The sequence below is a fragment of the Podarcis pityusensis genome (assembly GCF_964106645.2).
Source record: "Podarcis pityusensis genome assembly, chromosome: 12".
Taxonomy (NCBI): domain Eukaryota; kingdom Metazoa; phylum Chordata; class Lepidosauria; order Squamata; family Lacertidae; genus Podarcis; species Podarcis pityusensis.
The window spans coordinates 25,071,302-25,088,894 of NC_138037.1; the positions used below are offsets into that span (position 1 = coordinate 25,071,302).

General features: G+C 43.5%; 1 protein-coding gene across 1 annotated transcript in view; it reads left to right on the forward strand.

Annotated features, from left to right (window-relative positions):
* RSU1 (Ras suppressor protein 1) overlaps positions 1-4,130 on the forward strand; it is a 62,076-nt gene extending 57,946 nt beyond the window's left edge. The window contains exon 9 of the mRNA XM_080974512.1: positions 3,656-4,130. Within this exon, the coding sequence (XP_080830638.1) occupies positions 3,656-3,758 (103 nt within the window). The 3' untranslated portion in view covers positions 3,759-4,130. The remainder of the gene's footprint in view (positions 1-3,655) is intronic.
* The last annotated feature ends 13,463 nt before the right edge of the window (positions 4,131-17,593 follow it).

A 17,593-nucleotide genomic window follows, 5' to 3' on the forward strand; every position in this document is an offset into this window, starting at 1 on the left:
TTACAAAGGAGGCTGTATTTGCTCCTTCCTCTTGGGAATGCCCCTCCTGAACTGCAGGCTTGCTAGTGACAGCTTAGGCCCCTGATACATAACCAAAGACCTTGCCTAATATCCCTGCAACTGCTCAGGGAATTTTTATTAAGTAAAGGCATCATTAAAGTGGACAGAATGATGAAGTTTAATGAGCATCTTTCTCCCTTATTGTTAGTTTTGCTGTAGCAGCCAGAGCGTTCTCATTTGTTACCCTCAGTGGGGCAGGGTAGAGACTGCACGGTGTTTCTTCAGATACCTTTTTTTGTTTCGTTTATAGATTTGCATATTATATACACTTGTGTGCTGTTGCAGAGAGTGTATTTATAACCAGACTCTATAGCAAAGAAAAACCCCCAGAAAATCTTATTATGGAGGGTTTTGGGTTGTTGTTTTTTTTTTAAAAAAAAAAGTATTTTCAGACTGACATTAAATCCTCTAGAAAACTATTTGCCCTTTTCCTTAATGAGGAATCTGCACACAACGTGGAGGTTCTGGCAGTGCCGTTGTTTAGAGAGGCTGTGCCATTTATCAGTTACGATTATAGCGCCAACAACTTTTTAGTTGCCACACAGCATAATTACAGACGTCTGAAGGACATGAAATCTTGGTTTTATGCTATGATCTCATTATTGCTCTGCGGAGATTTGCATGGAGCATCCCATTTAAACTGACCATTGTGGGGAGAGTAATTTGCAGGCTAGTCTTTTAACTTGGCCTAATCAACAGCTAATGTGTGAACATGAAGCGTTAACAGGAAGGACAAATGGAAACTTGTTAGGATTCGGTGTATTTTATTTTATTTTTACATTTTAAATACATAATATTCAGAGTTTCTTTGCACAGTGTAGATTCTGATACTTGCACACACACACACATCTGTGTAAATCAGAGGATAGAATCATTAGGGATGCCTCAATCTCTGCTTGTTCTCTTGGCCTTTGCACACACACACTCAAGGGTCAGGCAGTCCAACCTAGATAGTTGTGTCCCCTGCACTATAAGTGGCTGGCTACTCAGATTTATTTCTGTGATTCTTATCTTACCATCCTGTTATTGCAAATACTTAACGAATAATTTTTATTGTTGCCTCCACGTTATCATGGTTACAGCTCTGTGTCTTTCTTTGTCAGCATACACTGAAAAGAGCCTGGAATGCAATTCTAAGTTGCTTTGAGACATTTTATGTAGCAGGTGGTAAATAAATGCAAATAATCATAATAATTACTAGTATACTTTATGATGGCACTTGCTGGGAAGAACGGATGGTTGGAGTTCATCTGTTTCTTTGAAGCACTAAGACTGCAGTCCTAACCCCACTTACCTGGGCATAAGCCTTATTGAACCCCCAACTCGGACAGCCACTCCAGAAGGATTAGCATGGTTGATGGTATTGAAAGCTGCTGAGAAGTTGAGGAGATTTGACAGGGAACTGTCTCCCCTGTCTCTCTCCCATCATACAGGGTGATCAAAGCAGTTTTTGTGCCAAAATCAGGCCTAAACCCTAACTGAAATGGATCTAGAAAACCAGTTTCCTCCAAGACCACCTAGATCTTGGTCCATGACCAACTGATCAAGAACCTTGGCCCAACATCTGGAGGGCCACAGGTTTCCCAACCCTTGTCTGCACTGATTGGCAACAACTCTCAAACTTAGGTCTCTGCCAGACCTACCTGGAGATGCTAAGAATTGAGCATGGAATTTTTTTGAACATAGTTGCGGAGCACATGAACTGAGTTACAACCCTTCCCCAATGCCCTTCCAGAATGTGACTGTTTGGCTTTTTCAAGAAGAAAGAGTAATTCATTCTGAAGGCTGAGTGTCAGGCTTGGTTGAGAATATATTTGCATACAACAGGTGCTGGGTTTTTCTTGAGCTAGTCCCATCACTTCTGCCAGAGCAGTCCCCTTTCAAAACAAGAAAGTTTGGGGATCTCTTTTCTTTCTTGACACACACAGTATCTTCCAAAAGGTTCTTTGTCAACAGAGAAAGTTTACATTTGTATCCTGTTTTGTCTTGAAGGCTTTTAATTTTGCTTTAAGTAGGAATTACTCATAAATTATCCATTAATTGCTCTCTGGTGTTCAGTGTAAATCCTCTCAGCCTTAGAGTCTATTTAGCTTTCCTGTGAGTGCCAGCAATCTTAATTGTAGGATACTTCGTCAACATTTAATCAGGGGTCTGTATTAATGTGGCATTGATGTGTTGGTAGCTCTCTTGCAACAATCCATCATGTGTGAGCAGGCAGAGAAGACTCTGACACCATTGCTCTGTGTCACTTTATCAAGCCCTCGAGTATTCTGGTTACGCAGCCAGTTCACTCTCTGTTACATCGACATTCCATCTTGCCAATTCAACCCAATTTTTGTCAATGTCTCCAAGGTTAAGAATTAAGAAGCCTGGATCTTCTTCCTGCAAAACTGTTGTGTAAAAATGCTTATGCTTTGGCTTGGAAGTAGTAGAAATGTCATAGCATGCAGAAATAGTTTCTTTTTAAAAAAAAAGATATAATTAGATATAGATAGTATATATATATATATATATATATATATATATATATACACACACACACACACACACACACACACACACATATACATATACATACTCTCTCTCTCTCTCTCTCTCTCTCTCTCTCTCTCTCTCTCTATATATATATGCATGCATACACACACACACACACACACACACACACTCAAATTTTAACAACAAAAACAAATAGAACATGAAAGAAGCTGCTGGCATATGGTTACACAATAGGATGGCGTTTTATAACAGGAGTAGCCAGCCTGGTCCCCTCCAGATGATGGACTCCAACTGCTATCAGCCCCAGCCAACATGGTTGATGGTCAAGGATGGTGGGAACTCGAGTCTACCGCTTTGGCTACCGTGGTCTTAGAAGGGGGGGGGGGGGTCAGAGCACAGAACTGACCTTGAAATCCCATTTCCAAGTTCAAGCAAGCAGGAGTAAATCCTTCCAAAGCATTATTTATGTTTCCAGCAATTTGTCGTCACATTCCTCGTAATTGATGAACATTATGAACATCCAGCACATATCCACAGAATTGGTCATTCTGACCACCCACCCATCCTGCACAAGCTATTCTGTTTTAATTTCTCTGCCAGTGTCAACTGTGACACCTTTCCCATCAGCCTTCCATTGTGAAGGACTGCAAGAAACCTGGGAGGAACCACTGCCCAAATGATGATGCCCAGTGGGGTAGTGATTCTTTGGGGCAGCTGAGGCCTAGCTATTTGATCAGACTAGTTGGATCCTTGTTTAATGGATAAACAAGCCTTGTTATTTTTGGGATGTATTTTTCATTTATTATTATTATTATTTCAAGACAACAGCATACATATGGAACAATGATGTGTGACAAATAGGCTCATTGCCAGTGAGCCATCTCCAACACAATCACAAATGGAGGATGAGGTGGTTGTCAGGACCGATGATTTTTAATAAAATGATGCTCTTGTTTTCTAAGCCTCCTTGAGTCCCATCAGAGGGAAAAGCTGGGTATAACTAAACTAACAATGATGATGACAGTAATAATTGTTTTATATGCTGGACTTGAGTTCAGGGAAGGTACTAAACATGTTTGTGTTCCTTGTTTCTCCATAGCCTTTATGGCAGACACATGCAGGCGAACCCTGAACCACCCAAGAAGAACAATGACAAGTCCAAGAAGATCAGCCGGAAGCCTTTAGCTGCCAAGAACAAATAAGCCACCTGGATTCACCATTCCTCTAATTCTATTTTTTTTTTTTTTTTTTGCATGTCCAATTCTTTTATATACTTCTTTGCTAGCAGAAATGGATGTTTTATAAAATAAAAACAAGGAATACCTTTTTATATCCACAGCTACTCACAAAGTGTAAACTGCATTGGCTAAGTAATCCATTATAATTACTAATTTCTGCTTAAATCATATAGCCGTTTGATCCAATGTAAACCACTTTATTGACTCTCAGAACATGTATGAAATGCACTTTTGGCTTAACTAATTCACACAGCTGGCTACACTTTATTGCAGCACCAAACCGTGTCTCAATCATATTTTATGTAATACTCCAAATAAAATCATTTTTGTACCATATGTTGCTTTCTTCTCCCCTTTCCTGGATTTTGTGGCATGTTTCATTTGTATTAGAGGAAGTAGGTTCAGTTATATGTGGTACATATTAATTGCATTTTTAAAAAATAATGTTTGAGTGGGCAAACACAGGCTGCATGTACACAGCTATTAAAAAAAACATTCTGAAAATGCTCTGAAAAAACCTGTTTCCACCCCCTTCGTTCAGCCCGGACACTGAGGTTCAGCGCTGAGGGCCTTCTGGCAGTTCCCTTGATGCGAGAAGCTAAGTTACAGGGAACCAGGCAGAGGGCCTTCTTGGTAGTGGCATCCGCCCTGTGGAATGCCCTCCCACTAGATGTCAAAGAGAACAATTACTACCAGACTTTTAGAAGACATCTGAAGGCAGTTATCACTGAGGAGGGCTACCAGCTTTTAATGTTTGACGGACTACTGTATTTTAATATTTTGTTGGAAGCCACCCAGAGTGGCTGGGGAAACCCAGCCAGATGGGCGGGGTATAAATAATAAACTATTACTACTACTACTACTACTACAACAACAATGGAAAATGTCAAGAGTTCCGATTTTAGCTCTACAGCACCATCTGGTGTCAGTGTTATAACGCATTTATAATGTTACCTACTGTGGACTCTGCTACATTAGTAAAAATATAAGGAGATCCATTAAGCTGCTTTATCTTGAGTCAGTCCATTGGTCCATCTAGACCAGTAAAGTCCTCTCTGACTGGCAAAGGCTCTCAATTATCTTGTGCAGAGCGCTTTTCCAGCATTGCCACACAACAGATCATTTAAAATGGTGACGTCTGTGCAACTTTCTGCATAAAAAGGAAGCCTCATCTACCACCAAACTACTGATGTCACTGCTACATTAACTGTTGCCAGTTGAGCTCAGCTAGTTTGGTGTCTTCAAGTTCTCTTGGACTGCCATGACAGTATACAGCCCGGATGCACAGTCAATGAATAAAATGAAATAATTATCAATTTCCTAAATTCATATTAACATCATCAACAGCAACATTCAATAACAAACTATGCGAATCTTTTGCCTGCCCCATTGATGACGTGGAAGTGGCCTTCCTAATTCTGGGTGCACCAAGAAGAACCGACACAAACTCAGTCACACGTACAACTGGATCTGTAGTCTCAGAACCGCTCATCCAATGCCCCCAGTTCCCAAAATGGAAGGAAATGACCTCCTGCACCACCAGCAAAAAAGGGGCTAAGAATTGTATCCAACCAAATTCTACTCGGACCCACTGAATGAATCAAAGTTAGTCCTGACCATTGATTTCAGTAGGTCTACTCTGAGTGTATCAAGCATTGGCAACAACCCCAAGCTTCATCTTTTTAGCCCTACTAGGGAACCTCATTTAAAACATGGCACTTTCTGCGTAAGACGTGATAAATTTTAATCAGCTTCTCTGCTTTCTGATTGGTGTGTCACAATGCTTTCCTTGAACATCTTCCCACCTCTCCCTGTAAATTTGGGTGGAAAATGGGGAAGCGTTATCATTAAGGAGGGCTACCAGCTGCTAGATGCTTTTTTTTTAAAGAAACTTTCCCATTTGAAGAAAAAACTTTCTGCCAATGTTTAATTGTCTTTTAATGTAGCAAACAAGAGAGGAACCTAAATAGAATTTAATCTCCTCTGTAAAAAAAGAAAGAAAAGAAACTTGGATTGAAGGATTGTTCTAAATTAGTGTGTGGATTTTACCGAAGGAAATATTTTTATCTACATAAAGCCTGCTCCACATCCAGACCTTGAAATCATAGTTGGGAGGTGATTAAGCAGCTGACATCTATATCTGAAATAATGTCTCCCTCCTGCTTTTTAAAAAAAATAAAATATGGTGGCACTACATAAAAACGACAAGTAAAGTTTCCATCTGGTAGGAGTCTTAACAGCTAAACAAAAAATGTGCAGTCATAAATTGTGCTCTAGTGCCAAAACCTGTGTTTTCTCCCTCTTAAATTCAAGATCTTTGCAACCTGTTGCAAACCTTTTCAGATCTTTTGGCATGGGGGGGGGTGAATATCAGCCTAGACTACATTTTGGTTTTGCATTAAATATGTAACAGAAGCTGTAACAACTTCTTGGGCTCATTTAAAACAAGCTTCTGTGATTCTGACTCCAAAACACCAGACCTGGACCTTTAACAAAGGCTGCATACGCCCTGTACCTTTAAAACACATTTGATATCCCACTGTCAGGGGTGATAAGGAGTCCCAACAACTTCTGGGGCTAATGTCACACAAACGGGATGCATTAGCAGCCTTGTGGAAACATGAAGAGCTGCAGAAGTACAACAATTTTTGGGTGGGGAGGGAAAAAAGCCTAAGGTATGGGGGGGGGGAGCTCCAAACAACCAATGACTGGAAACCAACTGGGAGAGGGGATGGAATGGACTATTGGAGAGGAGGGCATGGGCAACTGGCTGGTACAATGAACAGGAGCACTCCATGCTGCAAGGGTGTTTCCCCCCAAAATAATAATTTCTATCTCAGCTTTCCTCCAAGGAGCTCAAGGTGTCCTACAGAGTTTTTCTTCCCTCCCCAATTTTACCCTCTAAAGCAGGCACCCCCAAACTCGGCCCTCCAGCTGTTTTGGTACTACAACTCCCAGCATCCCTGATCGCTGGTCCTGTTAGCTAGGGATGATGGGAGCTGTAATCCCAAAACAGCTGGAGGGCCGAGTTTGGGGGTGCCTGCTCTAAAGAACCCTGCAAGGTAGACTAGGCTGAGACACAGTGACTGGCCAAGGGTCACCCCAGCGAGCTTCATGGCTCAGCAGGGATTTGAACTCATGTCTCCCAGGTTCCTAAGGCAGCACTCCAACCCCTATGGACTTAGCCACACTTAGCTTTTGCCCGACTCTTTCCGGGCAGAGCTCCAGGCTTCAACACTCGTGTCAGAGCAGAGAAAGGTAAGCGTGAGTAAAGCCCTACATGACACTCACAGTCAAGATCTTGCAGGTCCCATTTGTAAACACCCAGTCACCAGTCATTAAACGCATTTTTGAAACAAGTTTTCCTCCTTTCAGGTCCATATAATTTTAAAACTGGGATTTCTCAAAAGTGTAAGCTCCTTATTAAATCGTTTCTGCATATCTTCTAACATTTCAGTGATAAAAATAGGGCCATGGGGATGCACCTGTGTCTTAGTGAACTGCAGTCGAGATACTCCATTTGGGCGCTTGCCAGTCATACACATTTTTTTAAGGGTGGGAAATTGAGGCAGGAAAACTGTACTGCAAGCCACTTAAGCTACAAGTAGGATGCCTCCATATGTCCATAACATATCATAAAGCGTGCTTGGTAGAAAGGGGAGAGGTTAAGAAACTAAGAAGCTGCTGGATGAAGCCAATCCATCGAGCCCAGCATCCTAAATAGCTCGGTTGGTTACAGCGTGGCGCTGATAATGGCAAGGATGCAGATTCGAGCATGAGATGGGACAGTTGCATATTCCTGCATGGCAGGGGATTGGGCTAGATCAGTGATGGCCAAACTTGGCCCTCCAGCTGTTTTGGGGCTACAAATCCCATCATCCCTAGCTAACAGGACCAGTGGTCAGGGATGATGGGAACTGTAGTCCCAAAACAGCTGGAGGGCCAGGTTTGGCCATCGCTGGGCTAGATGATCCACAAGGTCCCTTCTAACCCTACAGTCGGTTCTATGATTCTGTTCTCACGGTGGCCATACTCCTCTCCCGCTGTTGCTGGCAACTGGTAGAGGTTATCTTCTCCTACATTCTCCCCAACGAACTTCCAGTGTTACTCCTTCGCCATCTAAAGTGTTGTGTTTCATTCATGTTCTGCTCATTTACGGAACTGCAGCTGCTTATTGTGTAGTGTGTGGACCCAAGGCTAATCTATTCTGAGTCCGGACACAAAAATCAAATCTTTTTTACTTGAAATTGGGGCATTTACAACTGTCGGGCCAGGGCAGAAACTCAATTGTCAGTGGGTCTATCTGTTATATCATTAGAATGGAATGGCAGGCTGGGGAGATATCCAAAATGCAATACTTATCCTTTATATGCCCTGGGTATCATATTGCTAGGTGGAACAGAAAGCAAAATAACTAAGGTGCAGCACTGGGGGAAAAAAATCATTCCATTGCTCGTAACATACAAGAAAAAAAAAACATTTCCAGAGTGTTACCTTAGAGCATAAATGTCTCCCAAAGACCTGACAAGCACGTCCTTGAAAATTCAGCAGGGATTTCTTTCTCTGTCCCCCCCCCCTTTCCTATCCTTGCTCTTGCATCTGCTCCACCAATTAAGATTCCAAATAATTCAGAGGCAGCCATGCAACAATTGCTGAAGGAAGTGCTAAAAATACGATCAAGCCCTTAAAAGAACCAGAGCTGTGCTTTGGCAGTGAACGAAACATTGTGGAAATCAAAGGTTTGTAGTCAATTTCTAAGTCACCTACAGAGAAGAAGCCAAGACCTGGCTCACAGGCTCAGGCAGCTGCAAGGTGGCCATCAGGAATCCAGGCCGTGTGGAAACTGTTCTATGTCAGCCTTCGCCAAGCTGGTGCCTTCCTGATGTTTTGGACAACTCCCATCAGTCCCAGCCAACAGGGCCAATTCTCAGGAATGGTGGGAGTAGTCATCTAAAACATCTGGAGAGCACCATATTGGCTTCCCCTAGCCTAATCATCTTGTTACTGCTTGTTACTCCTCCTCGGATGAACACATTGTTCTCTCGCCTAGCTCCCTTGGATCTTGACCCAGGGTAGCATACCATATATGTCAGGGGCAGAGGAGCTTGCAGCCCTCCAAATGTTGCCGCACAACAACTCCCATCACTCCTGAGCATGGGCCAGGCAGGCTGAAGTTGATGGAAGTTGCAGTCCAACAACGACTGGAAAGCTACAAGTTCCCCATCCCTGCTAAGTGGTTTGAGCATCAGGTGGCTATTTGTTTGTTTCAATCAGATCCCAAACTGTTCACAAATACATCTCCACAACTCGTCAGCTTCAACATCAAGGTGCATTCACCTTGCAGGGGTGATTCACAGATCCTGCATGGAGCATGATGAAACTCAAATGCCCTGCCTTCCATAGGAAACTATTTACACATCTGAGTGACAGCCATCATTAAGTGATGAATGTTAATGTAGGTATCGAGTTAAGATGTTTTTGCTTTCTATTGCCGATATGTCTTTAATGCTGAAGTTTTTTGGGTTTTTTTGGATGGATTAAGTTATTCTAAGTAGTCTTAAACTGTTTTTAATATTGTGCAATAATTGTGTTTTAATGTTAATGTTGTGTTTTAGTTGCTGTAACACACCCTGGGACCTTAGGCTGAAAGGCAAGCAATAATTTGTAATAATCTTCATCGTCCATGACTTTTATTATAATTCATTGTTCTGTTTTCCTGATTTTATTATATACTCTATGCTCTTAAAATGTAAGTCACTCAGTTACTCTCTATGTAGCAAACAACATTGTTTTTATTATTATTGCTGTGTTGTTATTATTATTAGCTCATTTATAGTCTGTAGGCAACAATTCAAATGCAAGAAGACAAGATGGTTGAATTGCAAATGAAAAAAGCAGAATACAGGAGTGCAACATCTCTACAACACTGCTTGCCCTTTATGAAGACATTTAGGAATTCCTGCTCTTTTATTCAAATCTAGATTAATGTTTAGATATCCTGTAGATGCAGCTAGAGGGCATAATTTCTAAAACGAAGAGAGGGTTGGACAGATCAGTCCGTTTCCCGTCTGTATCACCTTTGCATGTATTCAGAGGTGAATTTGTTCTATCCCATTTCTTCGTTAATCTGCATTCCTTTTTAATCCACACCAAAATGTGTATATAAATATGTATTTTGGATGAATCTCAGAAAATGTGCCTTTCTAAACTTACTTCTCTCAAAATACACATTTATAAAGGCACATCATCCTGAAATATACATTGGTAAACATGATTTCATCTGTTTCGGAGCCAAAAACAGCATCATAGAATTCAGAGAAAGTGCAGAACCAAAGGACAACTGCCTTCCAATCTGCACATTCACCCAGAAGGTGCAGATTAGGGATTCATCATAAGCTTATTCTTGAAGCATCCCTAGCTGAGGAGTAGGCCTGTTTGGATGTCACATGAAGCTGCCTTGTACTACTGAATCAGACCCTTGGTCCATCCAGCTCTTGGCTGGCTGCTCAGGCTGGCTGCAGAAGCTTTCAGGAGGTTCAGGTGAGGGGCCTTCCCCACCTACCTGAAACCTTTGCTTTAGCTGGGGATGCTGGAATCATCTGCATGAAAAGCGGGTGTTGGGCCACTGAGCTATATACCGTATTTTTCGCTCTGTAAGACACACTTTTCCCCTCCTAAAAAGTAATGGGAAATGTGTGTGCGTCGTATGGGGTGAATGCAGGCGGGAGGCTCTGCTCAGCACTCCCTTTAAAGAGCGCGTGGAGCATGTGTGTGGCTCTTGGAGGCTTTTCCCCGAGGAGGGAGAAGGGCAGCCCATCAGTGACAAGCTGCCCTTCTCCCTCCTCAGGGAAAAGCCTGCAAGTGCTCCACGCTCCACATGGCTTGTAAAAGGGAGCGCTGAGCAGAACCTGGGATGCAGACAGGCTCTGCTCAGTGCTCCCTTTAAATAATATTTTTTTCCTTGCATTCCCCCTCTAAAAACTAGGTGCGTCTTATGGTCAGGTGCGTCTTATGGAGCGAAAAATACGGTAACTCACCATGCCCTCCTAACTAAAATTGAATCCCTTGGAAATCCTGAGCCAAATAGCTTTCATTCCACTAATGCAGGCTGCCCTGCCCTGCCCTCCGATTTGGAACAGGAGTGCAGGCTGACTGGTGGTAGGGAGGGGAAGAGCACTTTGCACATGCTCAGGAATGCATCGCCCTCTTTCACCGTGCTTCGCATTCTCCATTGGCATTTAAGAAAAAAGTTTCTGGGCTGAGCCTTGCTCAAATTAAGCTCTGTGTGGCTGACAGCGCCATGCATCAACACCCCTCCTGGTGTGACAATTAATCAACCGAGCCTTTCAAGTGGATGGCAGGCGCACCATTCAAGAGTTATTTTGATATGCTGTCAGATATTGAAGGCCTGATGCTGAAGAACATCCAGCTACATCATTTGCGTGCATAATTATATTGACTATTATTTTTTTATTGGCTAATCCTAGAAGAAAACGTTGAACAACAACTAGTATTAAATATCATGCATGTCAATTTTATACATATATATATGGTCCTGTAAAACAAAGCACTTAAATGCTGTCAGGCAATGCTAAAAAAATTCTTTTGATGTCATTAGTCAACAAGGACTGCAGCATATGCATGTTATAAACTTATCTATCTAGCAAGTTTAGGGTTTGTTGTGTTCAGTTGTGAAATGGTGAAGATCAGCAGTGGGGGGATATAGGAAATGTGTTTGTAGTATGATCCCATGGGGCCATTTGTGAATCCTGAAAAACATAAGAGCAGCCTGCAGGATCAGGCCAGTGGCCCATCCAATTTGGCATCCTGTTGGAAGCCAGAAAGCAGGACTCAAGTACAACCTCTCCAGTGGTTTTTGGCTACTGGTATTCAGAAGCATTATTGCCTCAGTGTACAATCTGTGCACCTCTGTACACAAATAGTTTAGTTGTACATTTGTACAGTTGTTCAAATGCAATAGTGTACCACCTAGCTACCTGTGTACACAAATAGCTGGGCTGTACAAATCAACAAGTTAGGCTTTTTCATGCAAACACGTGTACAACAGAGAGCTTGTACCTGTGCGCAGTGTAAGAAACTGAGTGATAATCCTGGCAAGACCCTGTGGTGGGTAGTTCCCCAAGTCTGGATGTTTGGTCAATTGCATTTTGGCTGGAGGCACACACCCCTCCTAAAGGAGCAAGTTCATAGTCCAGGTGCGCTCCTGGATGATAATGAAGATGCTATGCAGGCCCATTCCCCGCACAGGCTCCTCTTTCATTTTGTCCCTCCTGTTTCCCTCAAAATTTACCTGGCAGTGGTAGGGTTGCCATGTCTTGAAGAGCAAAAAAAAGAGGGCAGACCAAGCTGGGGGGAAAGGCACACAGGCCCAAACTGCCCTCCCCTGAGCCTCAGCCACCCCCCCAAAAAACCCCCTCAAACCTGAACATTTCCTTTAAAATGTAAAAATCCCCCCAGATGGGCATGTTGGCCTCCCAAAAGAGGACATGTCCAGGATTTCCCGGACATATGGCAACCCCAGGCAGTGGCAGCAACACAGGATGCCCTTTCCCTAGATTTGTTGGTGGCACCCCTAACACCTTATGTGGAACCTAATCTTCCACCAGCAGGTATATTTCAGCCATCTTAGGGTGGTTGTGACACAACTACTGTGGGTGTTCAAGCTGACATCTAGACACATCAAACAAAAGATTTCAGGAAAACGCGTTGTAAACGTCGTAATGGGAAATCACACAGGTGAAAGACGGAACTCTACAGCGCTATCTGGTGTTATAACACATTTTAAACTATTTTTCTTTACTAATGTAGCCGAGTCCTTAATTATGCACTTTGCTCATAATTAGCTGAGGAGGAAGTTCATACTCCAAACTCCCAAACATGGCCTGTATAGCTCTTTCCCAGAGGAAAAGTTTCGTTTGCAACAGACGTGAGATTGAATATTCAATGTATAGAATCTCTGCCTGACAAGGCGGCGGCGGCATTAAATCAGTGGACATCTTGCAGTGAAGATTTTGCAAAGGTTAACTGTCAACCAGAACAGACACATTATCAAGAGTATGGTGGTTCAACCTTTACTGAACAGGAAGTGGAGCCTATAGCCAGAGCACCGCAAGGAACTATAGCTGCAGCTTTCAGGCATGGCCCCAACAGAGACCTCTAGGATCTTGAATCAAAAGGAGGGATAAGTGTATTCAAATACAGTGGTACCTCTGGTTAAGAACTTAATTCGTTCTGGAGGTCCATTCTTAACCTGAAACTGTTTTTAACCTGAGGTACCACTTTAGCTAATGGGGCCTCCCGCTGCTGCCACCACACGATTTCATCCTGAAGCAAAGTTCTTAACCTGAGGTATTATTTCTGGGTTAGCAGAGTCTGCAACCTGAAGCGTCTAACCTGAGGTACCACTGTAAATGCTTTGGTCCAATAAATCCATCATCATCATCATCATCATAATAATAATAATAATAATAATAATGTGAAGAGCCATTTCTTTGCAAGTGACTTGAGGGTCACACTACTGAGTCCATCATCCTGGAGAGCATCAATAGCTCTCGGTGAGGGAGAGGCCTTTAAACTCTGTAGAAAAATACCTCAGCATTCCACAAGCAGGTTAATGTTAACTGTGCATAATAGGCTGGTGTTCATTCTTCTGCTAATCGGTGTCTCTCCCTTCCATTAACACTAACGGGATAATAGGTGCCATGCATCTTCATTAGGACACACCCACACCCTTGCAATCGCAGCAGGATTAGGGGGAGACTATCGCCTCAGCAATTCTGAAGACAAAGCCACTTTCCGGACACCTAACTGTGGGTTTACGCTGAAACTTTGGCTATTGAGGCAACGAGCCTGCAAGGGTGAGCGACGGGGGTCGGGGAGCTGTGGCACTCGCTGGCTGACACCAGTCCGAGAAGAAGCATTACAACTTTCTTTTCTCAGCCTGTTCATCCATGGTAGGCGATGGTGGCGTCAAGGCAGGGCTCTGGGACAGGATCCTGCTCAGAACGAGTAGGAAGGCCCTTCAAACACAAGGTTAAGGGGCCATAGAATTACTGGGCTTAACTACTGAAACTTCCGGGGGCTGTGAGGACCGTATGTGCAGACAGATTGAAATAATTTAAACCATCCAAAGCCATCCAGGTTATACAGTGACTTTGACTAGAAAATGAATACAAACCTAAGAAGCTGCTTGATAATGAGTCAAACCGTCGAGCCATTTAGTTCAGCAATGTTTGCACTGACTGGCAGCAGCTCTCTCCAGAGTTTCAGACAATAATCTCTCACAGGCCTACCTAGAGATGCGGGAGATTGAACTTGGGACCTTTTCCTGACAGACGAACTTTCACTTCAACCCCCATCCTCTCATCCAATGATATGTGAATTAGTGATGGGCAAGTCCTCACCAAGCCGCCTCATAGGGCATTTGCTTTTTGAAGCCCCTGGTCTTTGTGAGCGCGGATGCAAAAATCCTACACACATGAAAGCAGCCTATAATTAAAAGCTTTTAAGAAATGTTTCTTCCTACTATTGACTATTATTTTTGTGACCAACAGCTCTTCCTCCCAGGTTCACAGCCTGTGTATAACAACTTTACAACTAGATGGGATCTGTCCTGTCTATATTTAACAGGACTCCAGAATTTAAAGAACCAAAAAAGAAATATTTTACCTCATAAAAAGAGCTTATGCGAAGTCTGAGAGGTTAATTATAGTATAACATTTCTATTTTAATTACCCTTTGAGAGATGGCCCATTTTCCACAGGAGACTTCATCCCATTTGAATTAATTGATCCAACATCATCTCTAAGGGTCTTTTCCGGGATATATTGTCTGATGGAAGACTTTCCCTCATTGTCCTCTGAGGTCATGCACATGCCAAAAGCTAAGTAGAATTTGGTTATTCACTTATCTTTCGTTGGGATAAGGCCACGTGCTTTTTATTAAGAAACCAAGAACTTGTTTGCAGGATCATTACACCCCAGTTTACATAATAACAGTGCAGCATTTCTATGGATGCATGGATTGCATTCTACACCTAAAAGGTACAGGACCCCTGGACGGTTATGTCCAGTCAAAGGCGACTGGGGTTGTGGCGCTCATCTCGCTTTCAGGCTGAGGGAGCCGGCATTTGTCCAGTCAGCTTTCCAGGTCATGTGGCCAGCAGGACTAAACCGCTTCTGGTGCAACAGAACACCGTGACAGAAACCAGAGCGCACAGAAACACCGTTTACCTTCCTGCTGCAGCGGTACCTATTTATCTACTTGCACTGGCGTGCTAACAAATTGCTAGGTTGGCAGGAGCAGGGACCGAGCAACGGGAGCTCACTCTGTCACAGAGATTCAAACCGCCGACCTTCTGACTGGCAAGCCCAAGAGGCTCAGTGGTTTAGACCACAGTGCAACCCGCATCCCTCTTCTGCACCTACCTCCCCCCCCGCCCCCACCCATGCAAGGAGCCACTTAATATGCACCAAGAGGAATACTTTTAATCAATCAATGTTCTTTTATCTGTTTGATGTGTTGCAAATATTCTATCCTGTATGCTTTTATAATTATAAGTTGTTTTGAGACTTTTAAAAGTGGTGCGTAAGTGTAGCCAAGAGGAGGGGGGGGGGCAGATCAAATAAAATAATAGAAATACTTATCTAACTGACCAGAGCTCAGTGGAGGGAGAAGCCAACCAACCAGTCGAGTCTCACAGGAGGGTACTTGCCTGGAGGCAGAGTCCATATGCATGGTTCAGTCCAGTCCTAAGGTCAGGAGTATCTCAGTTCACATAGTCAGATGATCCAGGGGTCAAGAAAGCTGAGGGTCCAAGGTCATGAGAAGCAAGAAGCAGCAAGCTCTGGCCAGGAACAATGAATGTTGTTTCCAGCAACTGACCGAAACCCTGCTTAAGAAAGCTGGAGCCAACTGGTTCTCATCAGGAGTAAGAAGGCTGATCAGCAGCAGGTGGAGTCACTTTGCCTCCTGCTCCTTCAGGCTGCTACTCAACAGGTGAAGCCAACTCCTGGCCCATGGCATAGAATTCCCAGAATTCCATGGGAAGAAGGATTGGCTGTTAAGCACTGTGGGGATTGAAGCTCTGTGAAGAGAATAGGGGCCTCCTAACAACTCAGCAGCATTTGACAAACTACAGCTCCCAGAATTGTTTGAGGGAAGCCATGACGGTTTAAAGTGGTATCATAGTGCTTTAAATGTATGGCGTGAATGTGGCCTCAGAGTGACATTTTCTTCTTCCAGGAAATGTGGAGGGTTGGGCTCTTCCCCTCTCTCTTTCCGAGGCTTCCCATCTCATTGAATTCCCAACCTCAGCATGCACACCGTATTTCTAATAAACCTAATAAAGCAGGACAAATGCTATGAAAATGTTATAAATCACAGCTCACTGGCCATCCTGTCAAAAGTAACATCTTTGACTTACAGCAGAAGGAAGGAACTGAATCAACTTTACTCTCTTTCTCCCCTGAAGCATGTTTTTTCTATTCTGGTGGTGTTTCTGATTTCTCATGTCTCAACTCACTGAGGCATCCATCTTGGGTAACAGTACAAACCACACCTACAGGTTTGGACAAAAAGGCAAATACCCTTGTCTCCCATTGGTGGCATTTTAGTCGTGTAACGTGGGGGAAATGGGGTGCCCCTCTTTCAGCTGTTACTAGGATCCTGACTAGGCTTTTTTCTCCTAGTGTTTTGCAGCAAAGGGTGGATTCCATGCACATTTTCAAAGTCATCAATTTTGCAAGTGAGATTACTAAGGAATCAGATCCTTGGATCATTGATTAGTCTGAAACAGAGCGATGTGTCTTATATGATGGCTGCAGAAGCTTAAAAATGTCCTCTTCTCCCAAAATGTGCTCAGACAAACTTGGAAGGTTGGACTACCCACCACCTATCTTTGAAAATCAGATAATACAGAATGCTATTAAAAACTTTTATAGGGACACAGGTGGCGCTGTGGGTTAAACCACAGAGCCTAGGACTTGCTGATCAGAAGGTCCGTGGTTCGAATCCCCGCAACGGGGTGAGCTCCCGTTGCTCAGTCCCTGCTCCTGCCAACCTAGCAGTTTGAAAGCACGTCAAAGTGCAAGTAGATAAATAGGTACCGCTCCGGCGGGAAGGTAAACGGCGTTTCCGTGTGCTGCTCTGGTTCGCCAGAAACATGCTGGCCACATGACCCGGAAGCTGTACGCCGGCTCCCTCGGCCACTAAAGCAAGATGAGCACCGCAACCCCAGAGTCGGCCATGACTGGACTGGCCACTAATGGTCAGGGGTCCCTTTACCTTTACCTTTACCCCCCACAAAAATTTTTCATCTTAGTAACAAAACAAATGATCCCTTCTTGTCAGGATCTCGCGGGCACTTTCCTGATAAAGGAAGCAGAGCTATTCCTCAGGAGGCGCCTCGCACCAACCCACCAGCCTTGCTCTGTTGCGTATCCGACAGTTGCACAGCATTCCTGACATAAGTGGGCAGCTTTCAGTAACCGTAGAGTTTGAAGGGGAAAAAAATAACAGCAAAGCACTAACTGAGAAGTATACTAATTATCTTGGGTAGAGAGGTCCTCGCCAGCTTAAAAAAAAATCAAGGCATAAAAAAGCAATTATTAAAATTAATGCAACTTACCATGTGTTCCACTTCTTGAAAAAGCTATTTTTGGCTAGAGTTGCCATCTGTCCCATTCAGAACGATCGGCTCCCGAGTTTTTGCTCTCTGTTCTGCCTCCTACGATTCCCACGTGGAGGTCTCCAAACATACTCGCTTGGAAAGGAAAACT